The 24,575-nt window shown below is 42.7% G+C and overlaps 2 protein-coding genes across 4 annotated transcripts in view; one reads left to right on the forward strand and one right to left on the reverse strand.

The window, feature by feature from the left end:
• Positions 1 to 24,575, forward strand: part of LOC116792417 (prophenin and tritrpticin precursor-like) — a 610,102-nt gene that overhangs the window by 28,581 nt on the left and 556,946 nt on the right. The window lies entirely within an intron of this gene.
• The window catches only part of HDAC11 (histone deacetylase 11), a 28,780-nt gene continuing 11,573 nt past the window's right edge, over positions 7,369 to 24,575 (reverse strand). For both annotated transcript variants that reach the window (XM_032699321.1, XM_032699320.1), the window contains exons 5-10: positions 20,693 to 20,735; positions 19,463 to 19,539; positions 18,341 to 18,403; positions 16,384 to 16,480; positions 13,200 to 13,378; positions 7,369 to 9,212 (exon numbers count right to left, since the gene is read on the reverse strand). In XM_032699321.1, coding sequence (XP_032555212.1) covers positions 8,970 to 9,212; positions 13,200 to 13,378; positions 16,384 to 16,480; positions 18,341 to 18,403; positions 19,463 to 19,539; positions 20,693 to 20,735 — 702 coding nt within the window. In that variant the 3' untranslated portion in view covers positions 7,369 to 8,969. The remainder of the gene's footprint in view (positions 9,213 to 13,199; positions 13,379 to 16,383; positions 16,481 to 18,340; positions 18,404 to 19,462; positions 19,540 to 20,692; positions 20,736 to 24,575) is intronic.

Below are 24,575 nucleotides of genomic sequence, written 5' to 3' on the forward strand. Positions count from 1 at the left end.
TATTTTCTAGGATTTGTGGCCTCCTTCTCCCTCGATGAGTTATTTATTGGTAGGACAAACCCTCACCAGCTGTCAGGCTCCAACTCCTCAGTCCCATGTCTCTCTTCTCTATAATTTTTAGGATACTCTATGAGGGGTCAGATTTACACTGCGTTTATAAACAGCTCAAGATTAATAATTGCATCTCTTGAAAGCATTGTGCACTGATTTATCCATCTAACATACAGATTATTGCAGCAGAGGAACACAATAAAGTCCAGAATACCCCCTATCTGTAACACAGGAACTTTCAATGAGGAAATTCCACTCACAATATTCTTTCATTTATGGATTAAGTCACCAAAAATGACCTGAATTCTGGTTTCGACACAGAAATTGCATCTTTCCCTCTTCCACTGAGGAACAGCTTGAAAACCACCCCTACAGAGTGCAAAGGGAAAGCAAACCATTTCCAGGGAAGCAGGGGGAGGATCGTTATGAAAGCAGCACTTTTTTTTTCAGACCTACAATTTTATTCTCAGTGGAATTCTTCCAAACAGCCAAAGGAAGAACTGAGCCAGCCCTATGATTTGCAAAAATCTTTTCCACCTCCTTTTCAGATGAACTGCAAAACAGCTACAGCCAAGGAAGAAAACAGATGAGCACAACCCGAGCCCTGAATATCAGATACACCAGGAAGGTGAGCTGGAAGGGACCCACAAGGACCATCCAGTCCAGCTCCTGCCCCTGCACAGACACTCCAACAATCCCACTGTGTATTCCCCCCCCCACCCCCAGTGGTGAAAAATAAATCAAACCCAACCTTCTAAACACTGCCCTCGTAGTAGAAATGCACAATAAACAGACCCAGCTTTGTTAGTGCTGACCTTGACAATCCTGTATGGGTTTACAGTGTCTACATCCCAGCTCAAATATTCCTTGTCCTCAGCTGGGAAAGGACTTGTATGAGAACTAAAGCTTACAAGCTGCATTTGTTAACAACAAATATAATCTCTTGCCTCCTCCACTTTTTTTTTTAAATAAAATTGATCTTAATAACAAATCATTCAGATAACAGTGCACCACATGTAGTTATTTGGTTTAGACTACCTTAGGTGGGGCCTAAGTAAGGCTTGGTCATCCCTATGGACAACTCAAAAGGTTAGTCCTTGGCTTTTTCTGTACCCTCCAAATGTTTCTTTTAAATTTCCTCAAGTTCCTTGCTCCAGAGGATGAAAGGGAGACAGCCTGTGTAATTCCCTGGTTGTGAACACCATGAGAACAGCCAGGCTACAACACAGGAATGCCTGAATTTCATTGCAGCATTTGGGAAAAGTCAGCCTTGCAGTTTTCCTGAGGAGGAATTTCTCAAACCAGATGGCAGTGGCTGTGAGTGCAGTTTATTACATTTTCATGTGGTGACTCAGCTTTATTTCTCAAGCTGTAGAGACCCATTACATCAAGAGCCTCAGGTATTTAAAAATGAGATGGAATTACTGCAAGTGCAGCGTGAAGAACAGATCCCTGTTCCAGCTTGTTAACCTTCAGACATCCGTATTGACTTTCCCGAGGTCAAAATAAGGTAAAACCTTTTGAATTCTTGAAGTTGTTCTCAGGCAGCCCTGATACCCCTTGTGTGGAGCTCCCCAGCCCTGCTGCTGCCACCCCAGGATTCCCTGGAATCCAGAACGTGGCAGGGAAGGTTCCACATCCACACCCCAGCTCCCACCTCTCCCAGCCCAGCTTTGCATGTGCTCTAGGGGTGGGCAAACCACGAGCAGGCAGAATAAACAGCAATATGCACACGTAAAACGAGCAGGAGAAATGAAAAGGCCACCAAGGATCATGTGTGCTGCCTCTTCCTCTAAAACCAAGAGTTTCTTTATAGAAATTTTTATACATTTATCTTAATTTTATATACATTAATTTGATAACGAGGCTACCTAGCCTTTCTTTGGGGCAAATTCAATCAAATAGCTTAATTGCTTGTTCAGGCAGTTCACTATTTCTTAGAGTCCTGCTGCTGTTTGAACAGTCTAATAACCATCATTATTTGTATTGTATTGTAAATCTTCAGTTTACACAGACACGGGAGAGCACAAGAGGAGAGGAGGTACCCACACACTGCCCAGTGTCCTGGCCTGGGAGACAGCACCTGGAATCCTGCACAAACCCAGAGCAATTCCCAAAATCAGCACTGATGAAGACACAGTTTTAGAGCTGCTGTTCCATTCTGACTCTTCTTTCTGGTCTCACAGGACTCAGATCCCACTGGGCACAACTGATGCACAAACAGATCCAGGAGAAGCTGCTTTCTGTGAACAGCTGTTTACTGTTTAAACACAACTCTGCACGAGGGGTGGGGAGGCTTTCTTTGGGCAGCTTTTTCCTTCCCCCACAGTGTATCTTTCTTTGAACTAGTTTTTCTAGTTAACCAGTGCAAAAATACAGCTCCTATTTCTGTTAACCAAGTGAAATCACTACAGAGCATTTAGTATCCTCTGGGATTTTTATGACAACACAGGGAAAATTGTCCCCAGCGGCAGCTGAAGCCTCAGGAGTTATGTGGAGTTGGGTTCACAGCCAGAGTCAGAGACATTTTCAAATTAATTTATCAGCATCTGGCCTTGTATCTAATCACAACAAACAGTGGGAAATCCTGATGGACCATGGAATCTCCACGGGTTTGATTCAATATCCTACTCCCCACTCACAGAGGCCAGAGAAAATACAAAACCACCTCTTGCCTTTAATGTAGCCACTGCACATTGTGCTTATTTTTCTGCCATAGGGTTAGGGGGTTTTTCTGCCATAATAGAGTTCTTACTGGGCTGTTTGTAAAATTTGTGCTTAGTTAAGGACTGGGTATAACATGCATCTATTGTACAGACCAGGGAAAGAGTCAAGTCTGAAACATTGCAGGTGTTCCCTATTTTATAAGAGCATTAAAAACATAATTCTTCTCTGGGACCTCTCCAAGCTTCCTAACACTGTCAGCAGTAAAGAGAAGAAATCACAAGGCAGGTTGGCTTGTCCATCAGTTACTGGAGTTAGAGAAGTCACTTTACTGCCTTACAACTTGATGTAAGTCCATACACACAAGAAGGAACTGGGGGGAATCCCATGGGGTGATTTTCCCTCCCAGATGAACATCCAGGTGTTTTCCTACAGCTCCCACTCCCAAAGGGCATCTCTGAGACACCGTGTTCACATCCAGAAACAGGGACAGAAAACAAAAGACAGAAGATGAGCATCATTTGCAGATTGATGATACTGCAAACAAGAAAGAATGAAAGCCCAAGTTTGTCTTCTCTGCTTCTCAGACTTCTTTTTGCACACTCTTGCCTATTTCTACCATCTAAAATAATTCTTTGGTACTTTACACACCAATTCTAGATATCCTGTGATACCAAGCTCTACTCTGGCTTTACATTCTCATCACAGGATTTTTCTTTGAGCTGTGAGTGCATCAAATTTCTGTTTGGAGAACTTGGTTCTCTGCTCTCAATAGCTTCAAGTGTATTATTTCATTGCATGCACAAGTAAAAATCCTTCAAGCATTTCCTCATAGTTCCTGTAAGACATTTAGCACTGCTAATACAAGTTTGGGAGGTTACTTGTTTTAATTTAAAAAGGCTACTTTGAGAAACAGTGGCCAAGATAAAGAAAATTAAGCTCAGGATTCATTTCAGAGACATAGAGGTGAAAGAATCCATCCAGAAAAGGTTCATTTCATCAGTATTTCTGTTTGCAGCTTCCAGCAGGGTAAGCACTTCCTCCAGCTGTATTTTAGGAAATTGTTGTGAACTCAATAGAGATAAGGATGGCAATGAGCAGTGTGCTGTGAGATCTCACGGGGCTTCCTGACAGCAGAGACAAGGGATTGCTGAGCTCAGAACTGGATTCCTGGTGTTCAGAGGTGTTACCAACCAGCTTTCCCAGGTTCCCACTGCTCCCCTGAGCTGCAGCCTGAGCTCAAGCTCTGTTGGGCTGTCCTTGAGCTGTGGCCTGGGCTTATGATTCCACCTTTAAAACTCCTCTTGACTTTTAAAGAGCATCACAATGTTTAAATAAAGCACATTTCAACTCTTCTGGAAGAAGTAACTAAACAGGAAGGAGAATTTTTCAGAACCACTTACCTGCTGCAGGACTTCCCCCTGTTCCCCCTGTGCCCAGAGCACCAAGCAGGGCTGATTCCCATCGTGGCAGGACTGTCCCTCCAGAGCCAAACAGTGCCATCCTGGAGCTGGGAATGATCCCAGCACCTGCAGCTCTGCCTCTGCCCCTCTGTTCTCCATTTATCTGCACGTGGAGGAACATCATGGAATGGAGCCTTGGCAAAGACTGACTCATTTCATTTACAACAGCACTCCAAGACATTGTAACATCTGGAAGTTGGGACCCACCAGACCCACAAGTTTTTGGACAACCCCCACAAAGAAAATCCTCCCATCTCCCAGCACCATTCTGGTATTTGTTGTTTTATTTGCAAAGGAATCAAATTAAAATCATGGAGAAGCACATGGATGTGACACCAGGGAAGAGTCTGCCTGATTTATCCCAAAAGCAAAGAAGCTCTTCCTGGCTGCAGCTCCAATGCAAGGGAAGCAGAGCAGGCTGCAGCTTTTTGTTTAGGCAATTTGCAGTTTCCTTGTCTCATCTCTGCTATAAATCTAAATACAAGGGCAAAAAAAAAAAAAAATAACCACAGACCAAATGTCAACCTTTTGGCCAACAGGATTAATTAAAATCTTTCTTAGGTGTCAAAAGGGAAAGGAAGGAGACATCTCTTTGCTTTCACAATGCACTGCAATCTGTTTTAAGTCTACTAAGGACTACATTTAAGACACTATAAAGACAAAAGGGAATATTTTAGGTCAGCCTTGAGTGGTTTTTTTTTTTCCTTTTCTCATCTTTCTAAACAAATCAACCATGCATTTCCAGAATAAAGATAATCAGTTCTGGTCAAGCTTAAAGGATATCTACTCTTAACAGCAAAACAAAACAATTTGGAACTTATTAGTGAAATATGTAACTAGAGCCTTCCATCTGACAGCAAAGGGTTTATTACCCATAATGTTACTTTTGAAGGAAGAGGTGATTTATGGAAGCATGCCATGTCTCCACAGACCACTGGCAGAATGTAATACTGCAGGACTGGTGATACAGTCTGGTGATGGCAGTCTTTCCATAGTTTTTGTACTTATTTCATCTCCAAGCAGCAGTTTCAGCCAAGGTGAGCTGTTGGGAGGGAGCTCAGAGCAGCACCACAACCATTTCTGTGCTATTCAACCAAAAGAGCTTTTTGTTTTACCACAAAATTCTGAATTTAGTTTGAGGCAGTCAGTGCCTTGTGCAGCCCAGAGCATTACTGACATTCAAAATGCTGCAGGAAAGCAGGGCAGCAGTTATTTGCTCTGTGTCCTAAGGATCAAGTACAGGCGCTGAGCAAAACCAGCCTCCTGCTCTCACTGCCATGGTGAGACCAGGAGAGCCCAGCCTAGAGCAGGAGTCGGTCCTCCCAGAGCTTACCAAAACATCAGCTCTTTGCAGAAGGAATTCATTTCTTTTTCTATTCACTAAAACTGACTGGCTGAGGCACAGGGGTAAGATGAAGTCAGATTTGCCATGCAGTGCTCAGTTAAGAGATTGCCAAAGGTGTCAGGAGAAAGACTGGAAACCTGAAAATCACCTGTTTAAAGCCTAAGGTAAAGTCTGACATGTACTGCAGGCTTCCCTGTGAGATGGGTGTAGGACACACGACCTGTGCTAAATGCAAGGCAAGCTCAGGACACAGCAGTGCTTGGGGTCAGGTTGGTTGCCCAGAGAAGCTGTGGCTGCCCCTGGATTCCTGGAAGTGTCCAAGGCCAGGCTGGATGGGGCTTGGAGCAACCTGGGCTAGTGGAAGGTGTCCCTGCCCATGGCAGGGGGTGGCACTGGATGGGCTTTAAGGTCCCTTCCAAGTAGTCCATTTCGGGATTCCATGATTGTTATTGCTGGTGATCTGCTCTGCATTCCAGAGCCAGCCAGGGGGATGAGGGGGAGCATCATCCACTGGGCAAAGACAGCAAGTGAAATTTTTTCTTCCAAGGGACTGCAGTTTTCTTGGAAGATGACTGTGTCCACATATTCCCAAACTAGCCCAGTTCCCAGAGGCCACAGCTCTGAGAGCTCAGTGAGGTCCCAGCAGCACAGTGTGAGGGAAGGGCAGCTCCAGGATCACTGACTCCACAACTCCTGGGTTTGGCAGGGAATGTTGTCCCCAGAGGGCCTGTGGTGCTTGTAGGACACAATTGTACATTACAGGAAATTCCCAAGTGTCACTGCACAGACCACAAACAAGGTAATGGTGTTAAAAACCACCCCCAAACAGGTCAGACCTTCCATGTGAGCGGGACGGGCATCACCACCCGGAGCTGAACGTCGCCAGTCCAAAGCTCTGACCACAACACCAGTGGTTTTAGTGCCAAGGTCTATGCTGGGAGTTCACTGTCAGACTGTCAGCTCAACACTGCAACTGTCAAATCAAACACATAAAAACACCAGCTCCTCAGTTCATGTATAACTACATTTCACACATGGATGCCCAGCAAGAAATGCGTGTCCCTCCGTTAACTAGAAGTCATTGAGAACCCTCACTGCTTCTTTCTCAAGTCATTTGAGTCAAAATTAATGCCTTATTATGAAAGACAAGACCTACCAGGTCTTTCTTCAAGTCAGTTTTGGTGGTAAGTTCTGAAACCCTCCTTCCTGTAGTAGGATTTTACTGTTACAGCTGCAATTAAAAAGCAAGAACCAAAAGCTCCACATTTTTCCCATACACATTTACCTTAGACTAGCCTCTTAACGTGTAAAAACCAACCTTTTGGCAACAAAGTCAAATAATACCCTAATTAAACTCTGTGAAAAAGATGAAGGTGTGGTGTGTTTTGCAATTGTAACCTCACAATGAACACTGAAGTGCAGTCAGTGTGTCTGCTGCTCAACAACCACCAGTTCCACAGATGAGCTGAGCGCTCTCAGGCCCTGCTGCCAACATTGACTTCTCTCTGCAAAGACGTATAGAAGACCTCTAAAACTACTGCAGCCTTATCAGAAGCTTAGTTCAGAGGTTAACACCTGTAGCAGTAACATACTTAGGAGTTACAAGACGGGTAATGACATGTAACTTGGAATTAGAAAGTGACTTTAACACTTTAAAAATTATTTGGATACTTGCAAGCTCACTTAAATCACTTCAAAGAACCTGTTGACAAACCTTGAGATTCAATGCAGTTTCAGTTACATTTTAAGTATGACAAATACATCTTCTTTTCTCTTCAAGAAACTGCCAGTCAAAGTTTTTGACAGCCAAGATCCATGTGAAGTGAAAAGAGAAGTCACTCAGCGTTGTTCAACATCATTTTAATCTCCACCAAGGGAAAATTATAGAAACATGTTAACACAAACAGAAGATGCTCAGGGGAAAGACCATATGGTGCTATGACAGGTTTAGTTTATAGAAATGTAATTTATAATTTTATAAAAATCATGAAAGAATAACAACATCTTTCAGTAACGTCAGACAGTATAGAAAAAATAAATCTCAACATTAGTCGTACTCTGATGGTCCTTCTAGTAAGAAATTTAAAAGTGCTTTTTAATCCCAGTGTAGCAACTTAAGCTTAGTGCAATATGTCAAATCTGGCTTAAAGCAGATATTTATAGCAATTGTGCAATTCTTACAACTGACAAACCCCATCTAAACATGAACACTAAGTGAGGTAAGTATTATAATTAGCATTAAACATTCCTTAAATAGCTTAGACAGCAACTCTACTATGAGCAAAATCTTGGTGTTCCTTCCCAGGAAAGCTCAAACATAGACACGACATGAAACTTGTAGTACAAATCAGTGAATACTCAGAAGTTATAAAAGCTCTTGCAAAAGATACAATTTAGTACATTTACAATCCACTGCTACAATGCAAAATATACCAACTTAAACAAAGCCAAACTTTACAAGTAGTGCACTGAATTTGCTTGGAATACACTATTTTGTTCCCAAATCCTCCATATAAAGTTAGCACATTAACTTCATGTAGAAATGCCACTGTATTTTTAGATGAACAATAATAATGAACAATTTGCTTACCAACTACGACTGCAACTACAAGTACCATTACTCTCTGAGCAGGTGAAAAACACAGCACTAGTCGGGGAAAAAATAATTTCAATGTACCCATCACTGTTTTATACATGCCAATCTGGAAATAGTAGAGATAACCTGAATTTCTACATAGTTTTTGCTGCGAGGTTGCTCAGAACTCTTCCATTAGCTTTGATTTGCCTGTAGTTTCTTTACTCTGAGAGTCACAATGCACAGGGACTATTCCCTTTCACATGCAGGGCTCATTTTAAGAGAGGCAAACACCAGACTCTTCATGTTGAGCCCTTATGGCTCATTTGCATATAGAGCCAAAGGTGTTTCCTATTTTTCAAGGTGCTTATAAGTAAGATTTAAGTCACTATCAACAACAGGAATAAACTATAAATTAATGGCCTTTCCTTCTTACAGGCTATGGCTTCAAAGCCCTCCAACTGCACTGGTTTTTACAGTATTGCACTTAACTTTAGTGTTAAACTGACACTGAAGTCTGCACAGAACACGTTTTACAACAACATTTCCATTAAAAAAGCAATAAATAAAATGCAGTATCTAAAAAAACCCAAGAAACAGTGGGTTTAGTCCATATTTCCCCCCCACACAGACAAAGCCGCACCATCTGAAACAGGTCTGGGACAGTCTTTGGATGCCAACTGCATAGTTCTTTCAACATAACAGCAACCAGAGAGGCAAGTAAAGCTTTCTACAGCAGTGTCAGACACAAAGACAGTACCTCTGAGTGCAGGTCTGTTAGCTTAGAAGGACGAGTTGCCTTTCCCGGGATGGACGCAGGAGTTAGACCGAGCTGGCTCTGCCGGGTTATTGCACTAAAACTGGGAACTCATCACTGCAGGGACAAGTTGCCCAAGTCTTTTGCAGAGTCCCTGACCATCTGCTCCAGGCTGGGGTGTGCAGCCCCCCTGGCTGCCAGCTGGCCGTGGATGAGCCCCAGGCTGTGCAGGTTGAGGATGGAGTCGGCGATGATCCGCGCCGTCCTCTTCTGGTACCCGCCGGACGTCACCATGAGCACGGGGATCCTGCGGCGCCGCGCGGCCCTGAACACCACCTCGTCCCTCTTCACAATGCCCTGCAGAGCACCACGGCCACCAGGGGCAAAGAAACTGCTATCAGCATGACTGACTGGGATAAACGTCCTTCCTGCTGATCTGCTCCGGGCTGGGGAAAAAACCCCACCCCAACCTTTGGGCTGCAGGATTGTTTACAGCTATTTTGTGGTAACTGCACCCAAGCTCACCTGTGGGCTTCTCCTGATTTTCAGATAAAAAAAGAAAAAGAAAATAAAAAGGGAATATTTGACTTCTTGGCACCTAAGTTTAACAGGATATTGGAGTTGGAGATGACGCTGAACTTCGTACCAGCTTAGAAAGATTTCCTGCTTGTCTTGATTTACAAGGAGCACAGTGACAGGGCAAGGGGAATGGCTTCAAACTGCAAGAGCGCAGGCTGAGATTAGACATTAGGAAGAAATTGTTTGCTGTGGGGCTGAGGCATTGGAACAGGTTGCCAGTGAAGTGGTGGCTGCCCCATCCCTGAAAGTGTCCAAGGCCAGGCTGGAGGGGGCTCTGAGCCATCTGGTCCAGTGGGAGATGTCTCTGCCTGTGGAGGGGGCTTGGAAGTACATGAGCAGGAAATGCAGGCTGGAAGATCTCCAGCCCAGTCTCGTGCTTGAAGCAGGACAATCCCTAGCAGTGGCTGAGGGCAGTGGTGACTCCACATGGATGAGGCTTGGGAATGTCCAAGGATGGCCATTCCCTCAGCTCCCACTGAAAGCCCAACTGACAACACTCTTCAATCCCTGGGGTGATTTTTGGGGTGTCCTGTGCAGGGCCAGGAGTTGGACTTGATGATTCTTGTGGGTCCTTTCCAGGTTAGGATATTCTGTGGTTCTGTGATATTTTAGTTCTAACCTGTGAGTTATGGATTTATAGTATTGGATGTCTGGAAAGTGTTTAAGCCTTATATTTTACAGTAGCAATTAAAAGTTCATTTTAAAGTCCTGTTAGCTGGTTTACATGAATAATCATTAAAAAAAACAAACAAACAAAATACCCCAGCAAATCAAATATCCTTGACTTGTTTTAGAGGACACAACAGATAAAAGCCCTTGGTACAAATTCCTAGAAGAAGTCCTGCCCAAAGGCCATAAAATTCTAAACTGATTACAAATTTTAGAAATGTTCACCCTATTTTCCAGGTGAGGAATTGAGACTAAGAAAGATTGTTTGAATTCAAAGTGCTTTAGTTTGTGCTCACTTGCACAGCACCCTCTGACTAAAGTTTAGCAACTCAATCAAGATTTCACAATCCTACAGAAGAACCCCAAATTCAAAACAGATTTTACACATTTACAATCACTGGCTGAATTTTAAGTCTCAGTTTCTTTAATAAAAGCCTGTAGTTAATGCTAAAAGAATCTATGGCTGAAGGGGGAGTTGCAGAATGTGAGTAAAGGTAAACCCATAAAAAATAAAACAACAGAAAGAAGGAGATAAATTCTAAATAATTTCTTACCATGAGAAGGGTATGGAACTAAAAAATAACAAAGACTGCTGACCAAGAGGAATTGTACTGTCACTGAACCCAGACAACAGAAGAGTTTGAGCCTTCTGGGTTTCAAAACGTACATGTGGGGAAAAAATACTTCAGAAATGAGTGAGAACAGAACTAAAACCCACTGTTTGTAAAAGCACAGAGTTCAGGTACGTGTAACTCATTACAACTCCTCAAAAAAACCCAACTCAAAAGCTTAGCAACATAACAGACAATGAATGGACAGCTCAGAACTTAAATAACTGCAAAGCTGGAGAAGGGGATCACGATGCAATCAAATACAAAAAAAATCAAGGAAGCAGCAGCAAAAGTGTTGCAAAATGAATATGCATTGCTCAGACTGGTTAAAGGAAGACTGTGAATACATCAAGAAATAATACCCTGCCAGTAATTAGACCACAAAGAGATAATAAAAGGAAAAATTAAAATACAAATGTAGCAAGGAGTAACAACTGAACAGTGAGACAAAGGAAACTGAGGAATTCTATTAGAAACAGCTCCCTAAAGGAAGGAACAGAATTACAGGAGGAGCTGCAGCACTGTTATCCCACCCAAGAACTGGGAGCAGCCACTGTTCACAGGAGCCTCTGCTCCAGCAGCTCTCATGGCTGAGCCTGGAGGAGCTGAGGGAAAAACAGGCTTATTCCCACGTTTCTGGGTTACTAAGAAAGAAAACATATCAACTGGAAACAACAGCCCAGCACAGTTCCCACTTCCACCCAAAGGGAACAGGGACTTGGCTGCTACACCTCAGGTTTCCCTCCAGCCTCAAGTACCACGAAAGCACCACCCAGAGCACTGAGGAGCCCAATCCTGAGCAGAACTGACACTGCCCCAAGAGCTGAAGGACACCTTCGGGTGTGGGACCAAAGACTGGACTAAGGAACCTCAAAGAGATGAACCATCCAGGCACAAGGCCTTCAGTTTGGCCTTTCCAGCAGCCTGGGATTCCAAATGTGGTGAAATGTGCACACGTACAACAAGCAGACCAGAGACACAGGAAACCCTGCCCTCAGTGCAGACTGCAAAGGTCTGAGCTACAGGAACCTCTGCTCCACCAGACTGTGCAGAGAAACAGCACCCTCTGCCTTTCAGCTCCCCTTGGAACCACAAAAGCTGCTCCACCTTCCCTTGCCCATCTTTATATTGTCTCTCTACACAGCACCCAGCAACCCACAGCAACTCCTTTTCCCTGGCCATTAACACTGCTCCTTCTCCAAGGGCAGAACTGTTGTTTTCTTGAGGCAAATCTCCAAGCAGTCCCCACCTACCCCCAAGCTGCCACGTCCCTCGGTGGCCACTGCTGCACCAGCCACATCTCCCACCTCAGGCTGTGTCCTCTCCAAGGTCACATCAAGTCCAACCCCTCAGCTCTTCCTTTGTGCCAGAGAACTGAACAGCAGTTCAGACTGAACAGATGGAGTAGTGGCTCCACCGGGGGGAACCTGAGAGCTCACAAACCAAGCACTTCTCTGTATTGAACCCGTGGCCATTAAACGTGAAACAGGAGAGAGGCAGCACACAGGAGCTGTCAGAGAAGGAATCATTAAAAACCACGGAGGAAATACAAGATCTGGACATTTTTGTTTGTTTTGAGAAGAGCAGACTGGAAAGCAGACTGTTTGGGAAAAGCAGTGAAGGTGAAATGTGAAGGGACACAAACTGGGAGGTGAAGATTTCTATAATGTGTACGGAATAAATAAAAATTTAAGTCTACTAAAAGTGGGCAGAGAAAGTACATGGTATCTGTAAGGAAAAGAATCAAGAGAAGGAAAACAGGTGTTCATTTGCTAGGAATACACAGACAGGCTGCACAAAATTGTTACAGCTGGAAGACACCACAAGGGCAGTTTAAAACAGCTGGGAGTGCTACAGAGGAAATTAAGTGTAAGATACATACTGGGGGCAGGTGACAAAAGAAATACATTGCAAAATGGGTCATGTGAGGGGAAAAACAAACCAACCAAACTGGGAAAAGAGAAGTCAAGTGAAGTGTGAAAATGTCTGTCTCTCTGGTTACTGTCTGGGTGTTCAAACCAGTGCATTTTAGAGAGGAGATGGATTACACTGCAACAGCCACTGGAAGGACAAAAATATTTAGAGGCAGGAAGAAAATCCAAGAAAATAAAAGAGTGAAAGAGCAAGAGATGGATCTCTGGTGCCTGTAAGAGGGAAATGCTCTGGCTGAGTGCAAAGGGTGCACTTCCCTTCAGCTCCCAAACTGCCTGCAGTGTGTGTGGGGAGCAGGGCTGGGGATAGCAGTGCCATACAAACCTGGGAAATGGCCAGGCTGCCAAGGGATCCCACCCAGGATGGCAGTGCCATACAAACCTGGGAAATGGCCAGGCTGCCAAGGGATCCCACCCAGGATGGCAGTGCCATACAAACCTGGGAGATGGCCAGGCTGCCAAGGGATGCTCACCCAGGATGGCAGTGCCATACAAACCTGGGAAATGGCCAGGCTGCCAAGGGATCCCATCCAGGATGGCAGTGCCATACAAACCTGGGGGGAAATGGCCAGGCCTCCCAAGGGATCCCCATCCAGGATGTCAGTGCCAGCATTATAAACCAGGATGTCAGGTTTGAACTCGTTCAGTGCTCCCTCCACGTGGGTGTGCACCTTCTGAAGGTACTCTGTGTCCTCTGTGCCCCACTCCAGCTCCACTTTGCGTTTTATGGCACCTGAAAGCAAACAAACCAACCACTGCTCAGTCAGAAAAGGGTTGCTTTGAAAGAAAATGCAAGATGTAGGGAAGCAAGAAAAAAAAATCACATTTCTGGAAGTCTTCTCAATACATTGCATCTTCACAGAACTTTGAATTAAAGAAAATGACTCAACTACTTGTTTTCTCAGCAAATGTTAAGCACAATGACCTTGAAAAAAAAAAACGTTGAAGAGAAAAAATTAAATGCAGGAAGAAAAAAAAATATCTCTGAGAAGCAAGTGGAAAATGTTACTGAAAAGCAGCTGATCTACATGTCCAGTTACCAATCAGCAGAGAAATCATAAAGGAAATTATTAACTTAAAAGTAACCTAAATAAAGCATAAGGCAAAGAAAACACTGAACTGCTATTGCAGAGGAAACAGCTGGGGGGAAAAAACCAAGATAAATATCACTGAGAAATTATGAAGATGTTTTACTTTTATCACAACACTCAAAACTTCACAGCAAAGGATCATGAATTTATGGGAACTGCTTTATGAATGTATAACAGGACTCAGCTTTGCCCCAAGCATTTTCAATTTAATGTTCTTACCCTGTAATCCTACCAAAAGAGCAAATATCTATTCTTCATTTAAATCAAATTATTCCTAATGCCTCTAATAAAGCAACAGAAGTAGAAGAGGAGGGCTGAGAAGGTGAAGGGGAGAAACCCAAGATTAGGCAGCCTAGTTTTGGGTGCTATTATGGAGGTTTGTGTAACTCTACATGTGAATTAATATCAAATCCATGCCAGAGGTGTTCCAAGGAATGACTTCTGTCTCACCACACCCTCTGCCTCAAATTAACTGACTTGGATAAAGAGGGATTCAGCACCCACCAAGTGTGCATTCAACACAGAATGACACTTAATTACTCTTGGGATTGCTGAGTAGGGGTTTTTCTCTGCTTTCCATCCTTGTTCAACATCAGGGAAGGACTGTTTCTCATTCCAACAAGAGCTGCAAGGATTTTTGTTTCTTTACAGTATTTTCCTGGATGCTTCTCTTATTGTTATATAAATGTCCCTGGAAGTCTGCACAGCTCTTCTGAACAGCACTTGGAGCCTCTTCAGGGTAAAGGATCTTCGGGCTGAGCTGTGGAGGAGGGGACACTGCAGTGGGGACAAACAAGTATTGTTCTGATGGAACCATGAAGAAGTTGAGAGATGCTGAACTGGATCCCCTGCCTTCACAGGCCTCTTACCTACATCTCCACACAAACACAGAAATGCAGAGATCAGGGATGGGTCTGGATCAGGATGGACACAGCTCTTCCATGTGTTCATTGTCCATCTCCTGCTCATTAGTGAAGGTATTTGTCCAGCTTTGTAAAATGACTCTCAGACCATGAGATTTTTAAGGCCTGAACTTTAAGTTTCAGCTGCCAAATTCTGTGCTCACCCTTCAGTGAATTAGTCCCATTCCCCATCCATGTCCTCCTTTCTCCTCCTAAGCTTGTGTAATTCCAAACTGCTTCCCCTCAGGGATTCAATGTGCTTATGGCTTAGCAGCAGGCAGTGGGAGCTGGGCTCTTTCTTCCCTTCCCTAATGATGGGCAAAAAACGTGCAGAAGAGGCTCCTGTAATAAAACATGGAAAAAATGTGCAGAAAGTCCAAGGAGCCACTAATCAGTTGGAATTTACCCCAAGGATTCCAACTCTCAGGTTCAAGCCTCTACCTTTCTTCAGAGATCCCCTCTGTGATCCCATCTTTGCCTGGTCATTTAACAGGAAGGATTTAAAGGATTTACCCAGCAAAATCCTATTCAGACATTCTTATGCAAACTGCAAGGACCTACATGTTCACATGCCTTTGGCACCTCATCCTTAGAAAGGGAATGCTGGTATTCCCAGGCTCACAGGGGAGGGGTGAGCTCAGTGGTTCAGATTTGCTAACAAAGACTCACTCTGTTTTGGTCTTAATCCATCTGTTCAAATGTTGCCATGTGATATAGGAATACTATTGCTTGCAATTTGTCTGCCTACAGACATGATGTGCTTTAAATGGTCATTTTTTAGTTTAATACCTTGAAATACTACAGTTCTCAAAATCTTTACAAGTCAAAATCCAGCAGTGCAATGCACTGCCCCTCATTCTTGCCAAGAATCCAAATGAAGGCTTTTCAGAGCGACAGGATCACTGAAGAAATCCAAGAGCAGAACATTCCCCCCCCAACAACCTCTGACTCAGGGAACAAATTAAGCCTGTAATAAATGAGTGTAACAGAACCAAAGATCAAATCAACTCTGGGCTTTTGCATTCCAATTTAAGCATTATCAAAGCCCCACTAATTAATCGTGGCAGCTCACAAGACACAACAGGCACCTCACAGCAGGGATAAACAAACCACAACCAAAAACAATCAAGCACCAGCTCCTGTCGTTGGTCTGACAGGCTGCCCAGGGCAGGGGGAGTCCCCATCCCTGCAGGGATTTCATGTGGATGTGGCCTTGGCAGGGCCGGGCTTGGACTCGATCTTATAAAGGGCTTTTCCAACCTTAATGGTTCTATTCCATGACTTGTTTTGCTTCCCAAGTTGTTTCACACTCAGATGCAGCTTCTTTTCTAGATGCTTACAAACCAAGTTCTACTGGCAAAATTACACACCTAAATATGTTATAATTTATAACTTTTCAAAAGAACATGAAACCTTTTTACACAGCATCAGCTAATCCTCAGGGAATTCCATCAAAAAATTAGTGTAAGGGAAAGATGAAGGTCTAACAATTCTCTTAAAATCCAAGGATTATTTAACTCGCTGCTCCAAGTGTGGCAGGAGCACTGAATACCCACCCACATCCATCCCAGAAGTGAGGGGAAACACTACTGTGATATATCACAGTGATCACTGAAAACCATGTGATATTAAAAAAAAATAAAGTCTAGTTAACACTGTTGCAAGGAAACCTATTAGTAAATGAAGTTATGTAGCAGCACAGGAGGTCTTTTAGATTTTGGAATGTGAATTTCAGCTGTACTTACGTTTAGCAAAGCCATCCCCTGGATAAATGTATCTGTTGTAGGCATCCATAATGTACACCCGAGGATCATCCATAAAGTCCCTCTCATGGCCATTTCCCTGCAGGAAATTCACAGTTAGCTATTCCCAACACAGCATTGAACACACTGCAAACCCTACAGCAATCAACACTACAGAGGTCTAATATTCACAACTCCCTGCCTCACTCTCTTATTTATAGTCTTGAAGGTTATTCTGAGGTGTAGACTTTTGGAGAGGGGTTGATAATACCTGAAAACTGCAGGTATTACCACAAACAAAATCCCTGTATCTCTGGGAAGGGAATTAGCAGAGAGCTCATTATACATGTAAGAAAAAAGAAGTGAAAAACAGAAGCTAAATGTCCTCAGCAGCACCACAAAAGCAACTGTGACCACCAAAGAGATCTGTAATTCTCCAACTGTGCAAGAAAAAGTCCCTTTCAACTGCACCAGGGAACTGAGTGTTCCTGTGTAAGAATTAATAAATAAATAAAGCAGACCACACCTCTCCTGGCAATTCAAGCCTTGGGGAGATAAGTAATCCCTGGAAAAATGACAAACACTAAGGACTCAACAGTTTTAACAATTTCTTGTTTAACAACAGAAATTCCCTACAAAAACTGTGCTGGGTGTAAAATGGATGCTCAAGAGAAAACTCAGATTTTGAGTATTTCCCCCTTCCCCATTTCTGAATTTAAATATTCTTCTTCTGGCTCTCATTTAGACTTTTTTCATTAATATAAAAATCATTTTTTCCCAGCAATGACTAAGATAATTCAGTTTAAATCAGTGTATCGTGCAGCAGCACAGCCCCTACCCCCAGAAGAATTTCATTTGAACTACAGAAAAAGACATTTCCACAGATATATCTTCTGTAATTCAGTTTTTATGCTAAAAAATGGCAACTCCAACTTATTTCTTCAGCATCTTTGATCCACAAATAACCAGTTCATGCACACAAGTCTGGGAATGTGAAAGTCTCTGATGAACCCTTTTCTTATGAAAGGTGGAACTCGCCACTGCACTCAGAATTGGAACAGTCACAAGACAAGAAAATCTGCATTTTTAAACAGGATCTGCTGAGCTCCTTCACACACCTCCCATTCCCCAAAGGAAGGAAACGGGGGGTGATTCCACGTGCACTCCCAGCACAGCTGAAAACCAAAATACATGCCAAGAACTTTTCAAAACCGAAACAAACCAAAGCACCCCCTAAAAGCACAAAATAGATCCACACCCCGAGAGAGGGGAACACAAAATAATCTTTGTCCTGGTATCATGGGAATTTTAGGATGCAGGTAAGGCAAATGAGAGAAGATCATTGCAGCCATTAGGTTTCCTCACTGCCATGGAGCTATTTAAAAATGGTTTCTTTACTCATAATAAATAACCTGAAACACTTCAGATTGGACACCACTTTGGTGCATTAACTGCTTTCCTAAAAATACCATTTCTGACCTCTCAGGCTTTATTTTGCAAATCCTACCAGAGCTGAGGTTTGATCTCAGTGCCCACAGTACATCACACACCAGGGGGAGAGGGTTGAATCCCTCATGAGCCTGTAGCCAGGCCTTCATTAAACACTGAAGGGCAGGTTCCTCCCCTCCAGAGGCTGCTGCAGCCACCGCGGTGCTGAACCAACTGGAATTCTGTCCCAGGAGATCCTTGCCCCTCATCCCGGGAGACGGGTGTAAAACGCTGGAGGATTTTTCCATCCAGCCACATGATGGAGCTGCAACTCAGGTTAATTTTACTAAACTGGCTTAAGAGCCTTTAGGACCACAAAATAAACAACTGAACTGTTCACAGTTCCCAGCATCTCTGATGAACTGTGGGTTCTGCCAGTCGACAGTTTATAGTAGCATTAAAAAAGGGGGTTTATCACCCACTTGTATCTCAAGCACAGCATCTGCAGCACTGAACACAGGTAAGCACTCACCTGATGAGCATCCAGATCAATAATTGTGGCTTTAGACACCCCTGGTACTCTCTCAAATAAGAACTGCATAGAAAAAGAAAGACATGGAGAAATTTAGGAAATTAAGTGGCAGATTAAACTGGAGGCTTGAAGCTTCCACAGTCTATTTGCTTTAGTCACCAAGTAAACTGCTAAATTATTCTAATACATGTAATTACAAAAGCTCCTCTCATTATTTGACACAGGAAGATAATTTTTGTGGTTATACAATAACAAACTCTCTGCATTTCCACCAGATTAAACACATGCAACATGCATTTGAGTTGTAGACTCACAGGATGGTTTAGGCTGGAAGGGACCTTAAAAATCATCTTGTTCCATCCCATTTTCAATACAGACATGGTAAACTCCAAAGATTTTGCACAAATTCTCACCCACTATAATTTCTCAATCTGTACTTTAATAGTAGGGAGAAAAAACCAACCCACTGTGGATTACTTTTCTGCAAATTACCATGTACAGAAATTAGGGTGTTATGTCACATGGTGTGCTGCAATCATTAGAGCTCTTTAATGTTTGATTATTATTGATACTTTATAAATATTCTATTATACAAATAAACCCCAGTTCATTTGGTAGAAATAAGCCCTAATTGCAGAAGGCTCTTACTTCAGCCTTTCAACAGCTAAATACCAAATGTATTCATTCACATTCAGAGACTATTTTGGAGTCATTCACATTTTTATTCCTGAGCTCTGCATAGTGCAGCTTGATTCAGAGAGAGGATTTCTGTCCCTGCAGGCTTGATTGGAACCACTGCAATGACTGTGGGAGGTTCAGGTTCAGCTGCAAGGTTTGGAGGATTATCACTGAGGATATTAAAAGTCCATCTGGTTTGATCTGGAGTGGGTTCTGCAAGCCAACATTATTAATGCAATTGCAGTGGTTCATGTTTACACTGATAATTCTGACCCCTGCAAATCTTCCCTCCCACTTCATAACGCTGCATGTTCCCATTCCCACCCACCTGGAGAGGGCTTCCTTGCTCCTGTTAAGGTGTAAATTCATTCTTCGGAATTTATGTGGGGATTTTTCTCCATTTGCACAAACAGCAGAAAATACAGGTTTAAGAGCAGTTCTTACCTTGATGGCCAGTGTGATGTCAGCATATGCACAAAACCCTCCACCTTTGTCACTGGAACAGTGATGGAAACCACCCCCTGCATGGGAAAATGGGGAAAGGCTGAAAAGCCAGGTACTAAAGACAAGCTACACACTAAAGAAAAGCCAGACACTAAAACCAGAGATGGCCTGCACAAAGCCAGAGATCACTTACATGGCAGGCACAAGCAGCAGGTGGAAAGGACTTGGAAAGTTCTTTTCTATGATGAACATTCAGAAAAATATACTAAAAACCCCCCCCCAAACTAAGAACTATGGTGTTACCGTTATTTGCACATGCCATTCTCTTCTGAAAACACTCAGATCAAAAAGCTTTAGGAACTGCTCTTGAAAACAGAAAGGGACACACTCTTTACATGAAAAAAGTACTGAGACCTCCTCCTCCCTCAACATGTTTTTTATATAATAAATCAGAACTTTTTAACTGAAAAACCCACTAGAAATAGCTAAGCAAGAACCTTAAAAAGTTCATTTGATATATCAGTAAATATGACAGGCCTTGGTTGTTTGCTTCTAATATCTATTTAATTTTTAATCATGGCTATTCACTTTGGAGAAGATGCATGCAAGAAATAATGGAAAAACCTACACTTGGTGAGTTTTATGAGAACAACAAGCTAAGGCTCCTATGGCACAAAATCTTGCTTCAATGGTTCACTGGGTTTGCACTGCTGTTTGCTGTGAGCAGGACAGCACATTTATATTCACTATATCCCTCAGAACTTGTTCATTCAAGGCTTTTTCAGGAAAACTGCACAGCCAAAAATAGACACTGACTGGTCCAGCTCTGCTCTTCCACATACCAACCCCTGAGATGCTAGAACATAGATAACATAAGAACTATGACAATTATTTTATAATCTAAAGATTTTATTGAAATATTTACATTTAGTCCAAACATTTTTCCTCATTTTTTTTTACACTACTTCAATCCAAACACCTGCCTTTATAAATGATTCATATCTTTATCCAGTTATCTTTTTCCTTTCCAAAAAGATTTTATAACAAAACTGCAACAGTGGGTGAGAGAACAAATCCAGTACTTTCTCCATTTTTTTCCTTTAGAGTTGATTTTAGTTAAACACCATAATCCCTTTCTGTTTTTATGAACAGAACACACATCATAGAAATGAAAATCTGGCTTCCAAACACACAATTCCAAACATCACTGGGTGCCCTGTTTGCACTCACCCACGTTGATGGCCCAGCCTCTGTCCACAGCCAGTTTTCCTGCCTTAAAAAACAATTATAGTCAGAATTCCATGAATGAATGAGGCAACTTCCACCCCCAATAACTCTCGGCATGGAATTTGCAGATGCTTTACCACTGGAGGTCATTCTGAACCAGATCTGTGAACACAAAACTCCCCTCAGCTCCAGGAGTTGAAAGAATATTTGCTGTGTCATTTGTATTTCCTTCTCTGGCAACTGCAAAAGGGAAAGGGCAGTGCTGGGAAGAGTGAAAAGTGAGCAAGGATATCACAGTATCCTTCCTGCTCATGGGAAAACAGGAGGAATGTAAACTCAGACTCCTGAAAACACAGACTAACAGAATTCCAGCTGGGAGGGGGCCAGGAAAGTGCTACAGTGTGAAGGGTCCTGTGACTTTTTATTCTTGAAGTCATGCGTGGTATAGAATGTTATCAACCTTTTCCCCTCCAATATGGGAAAACTGTGCCTGTATCCCTCTGTTGAACCCAAATGACATTCAGGAAAGGGAAAGTACTGACAAAAAAAGAGATATACAAAGCTTGAATGACGAAATTTTAACTGACAAACTTGACTTATTTCAGCCAGGAAGAATCAAGCAAGTGTTTAAGTGCAGTATTCCTCATCTGACATGATCAAAAATGAAGATATTACTAGTTAAAATTAAAAAATAAAAAAAAAATAAATAAAAAAGAGAGAGAAAACATGTAAAAATAGATGGGTTCTCATTCATAGTCATGGAAAGAACGTATTAGACATCATATACAAAATGAATTTTGGACAGTCAGTTGAGAAGTCTTCATCACCAATACTTACATTTGAACTGTTCTAATTTAGTACTAAGGAAATTATTGGGAAAGTAAACCTCATCCTGATCTGATCATGCCAACTTACACAAATTAGATCTTGGGGAAAGACTGCAGCTTCTGAACTATAAAACCCATTAAGTCCCAGGGAAAGCACATTATCAGCAATTTATCACACTTCCTAGGGATTCCTCACCAAAACCCAATCTTCCCATAGTGCTAAAATATCATTAAAAAGTAGAGAAACTCAACAGGAATGTTTGTGATAAAGAGGCCCATCAGGAATAGCAGAAGATGCACTTCTGACTTGCACTGTACAAATTTTATTGTCTGATTAATCAAAATTTCTTCTCAAGTACATACTTATTTCCCCATAACGGAGGCAAAAAAGGTAAAAACAACAGCATATGGCATCGAGATGAATCCCAAAGTGCCCAGGGATGGCATCTGTGTTTCAGGAGGCACAGACAGAGCAGACAGCTGTAATAAGAGAAGTCTCTGCACGTCCCTGCTCAGCAGGACTTGCTCTGTGAGTGACAACCAAATATTTTTAAGCACTTTGAACTATATAATGACATGGAACCGAAATTCTTTTTCTCCAGTCCTCCCCATCTCTGCTTTTGCCAGTTCACACCTACTAAAGAGGCAGCACTTTTGTTATCTGGCCTATCACTATAATCCAATCAATCTCAGGATTTATCCAGAACTCAGCATGTTCTTTCAAACTTCATATTCTTAAATTTTCTTTAAAAAAAAATTGGTTTAACATTTTCAGTACTTTATCTGGTTCTCTCATGCTCAGTCAGGCTTTCAGGCTTCACCAAAAGCACCAGGCATCCTACACCGTACAAACACCTTCACAGATTTCCTTACCCCACTATGGGACTTTAAATAACATCCAAGAGGACAGAGCAACACAAGAGAATTAAAGCAGAATTAGGAGCTCCAGAATTTTACATATCTAAGACCAGTGTTTTGGACATTACAAAGGGAGTTAAGTTGACATGCTTAAAGCCATTAAACAGCACTGTCAGAAGATGTTTCTGAATCTTGTCAGTAGATATTTAGGCTTAGTCACAAGTCATGCAGTTCATTTCTGAACCAACACACTTGCAAATCCAGCAGCTGGATGGAACACAGATTTAACAACAGAGCACTAAAATACTGAAAGAAATTGCCATTTTTTTTCAAATAAAATATCAGGCACTTCTGCCATTAAAAACATACCTACAACAACAACAACAAAATCAGGATATTTCATCTTGCCTTAAAAACAACTGGCTCTATACTTTCATTGCACACAGTAAAACCCAAGAAGGCTGAAACTTCATAGTGCCCAGACATAAGTGACAGTAGAATCATAGAATAGACTCATAGAATCAGCTGGGTTGGAAGGGACCTCTGAGATCATCAAGCCCAACCCTTGATCCAACACTGCTGTGGTTCCCAGACCATGGCACTGATGCCACATCCAGTCTCTTTTTAAAAACCTCCAGAGACGGAGAATCCACCCCTTTCCTGGGCAGCCCATTCCAATGGCTGAGCACCCTCTCTCTGTAAAGAAATTCTTTCTAACATCCAACCTAAACCTCCCCTGGCACAGCTGAAGACCCAGCCCTCTTGTCCTTGTTCCTGGGAGAAGAGCCCGACCCCCCCTGGCTCCCCCCTCCTGTCAGGGAGTTGCAGAGAGTGAGGAGGTCTCCCCTGAGCCTCCTCTTCTCCAGGCTGAACAGCCCCAGCTCCCTCAGCCTCTCCTTATAGGACTTGTGCTCCAGTCCCTTCCCCAGCCTTTTTGCCCTCCTCTGGACCTGCTCCAGCACCTCAAGCTGCAACAGCCAAGGCCATGTCAGCCCCAGGAAAACCTCGGAACTGCTTCCCCAGGCCTTTGGGCTCATTCTCATCATACTTCTAGGTCTGACCTAGGGCAGGCCCAACCTCTGTCCTGCACTGCATTTTTTTGCCACATAATTTTATATTATGTCTTAAATTATTTATGTCTTAAAGCTTGATATGTTCACGAGAAGCATTTAAAAATTCTTCCAATGAACCCCTGATTCCAGTGCAGATTGCTAAGTACCTGCACTTCTGCTGATACAAGAGGGAAGCCACCTATTAGCCAATTTCTGAAAGTAATGCCATGTTTTATCAGTCCCTTCTGGCTTCCCAGCCTCGCTCACCTTTGCTATCAGTAGCTGCAATAAATCCTATTCCCAAACCTGGCACAGAACGCTGTGAAAGCTCTGCCAACCCACAGGACAGTGGGTCAATGACTGGCTTCAAACAAACAGGGAAAATCCAATATGGGCTGCAACCCTTTTCACATGGAGCACTGCCACAGCTCCCTGCAGGAAGAGTTGCTAAACTGCAGCAAAGATCTATGTGTACCATAATATTAATCATTTCAGACAAGATTATTTGTCTTCCATTAGAACTGGTTCAGCTCTGGACCTGCCAAGAGAGCTCGGGACTGGTCCCATCTCCTCCCAGCACTAAGCTGGAGAGTTGGTCAACTCCAGTAAGACAACGATTGATAAACACAGGGCAGAAAAGATCTCACTAGTTCCCAGTTCACAATTGTGAGGGCATGTTTTCCTCAACAGATGGTCTAAATAACTCATTCTTGGCTCCAGCTATTAATGGTTTTCTTTCCTGCTATTTCCTCAACATCTCTAATGGCAATTCCCAGGCAAAACTAAATGTCTGGTGACCCTGCACAGCTCTTTTGAGCAGAGCACTCCTTTAACTCAGGAGAACACAGCTCTGTTCAGGTGAAAATCTCACTTGAGCTCAGCTGAGCTGCTTCTGCAGTATTTACCACAGAAAAAGTAGATAAACTAACTTTCCTCGTTAAAATGAGCAAGGGGATATGATTTTTCAATTTAGGCACTTCCCTAGACTCAAGAACAACTAAACCATCCATCACTTCCTATCCAGTTCCAAGGTCCTTTGGTAAATACGTGCTTTAAAAAAGCTTCTGTATTACCAATTTTGAAACCTCCCACTCCTAGAATTTGCCTGTACTTGAATGTTATCTGTTACTGTATTTGCCACTTCTCTCA

This window comes from Chiroxiphia lanceolata, chromosome 11 (assembly GCF_009829145.1).
Source record: "Chiroxiphia lanceolata isolate bChiLan1 chromosome 11, bChiLan1.pri, whole genome shotgun sequence".
NCBI classification, from domain to species: Eukaryota; Metazoa; Chordata; class Aves; order Passeriformes; family Pipridae; genus Chiroxiphia; species Chiroxiphia lanceolata.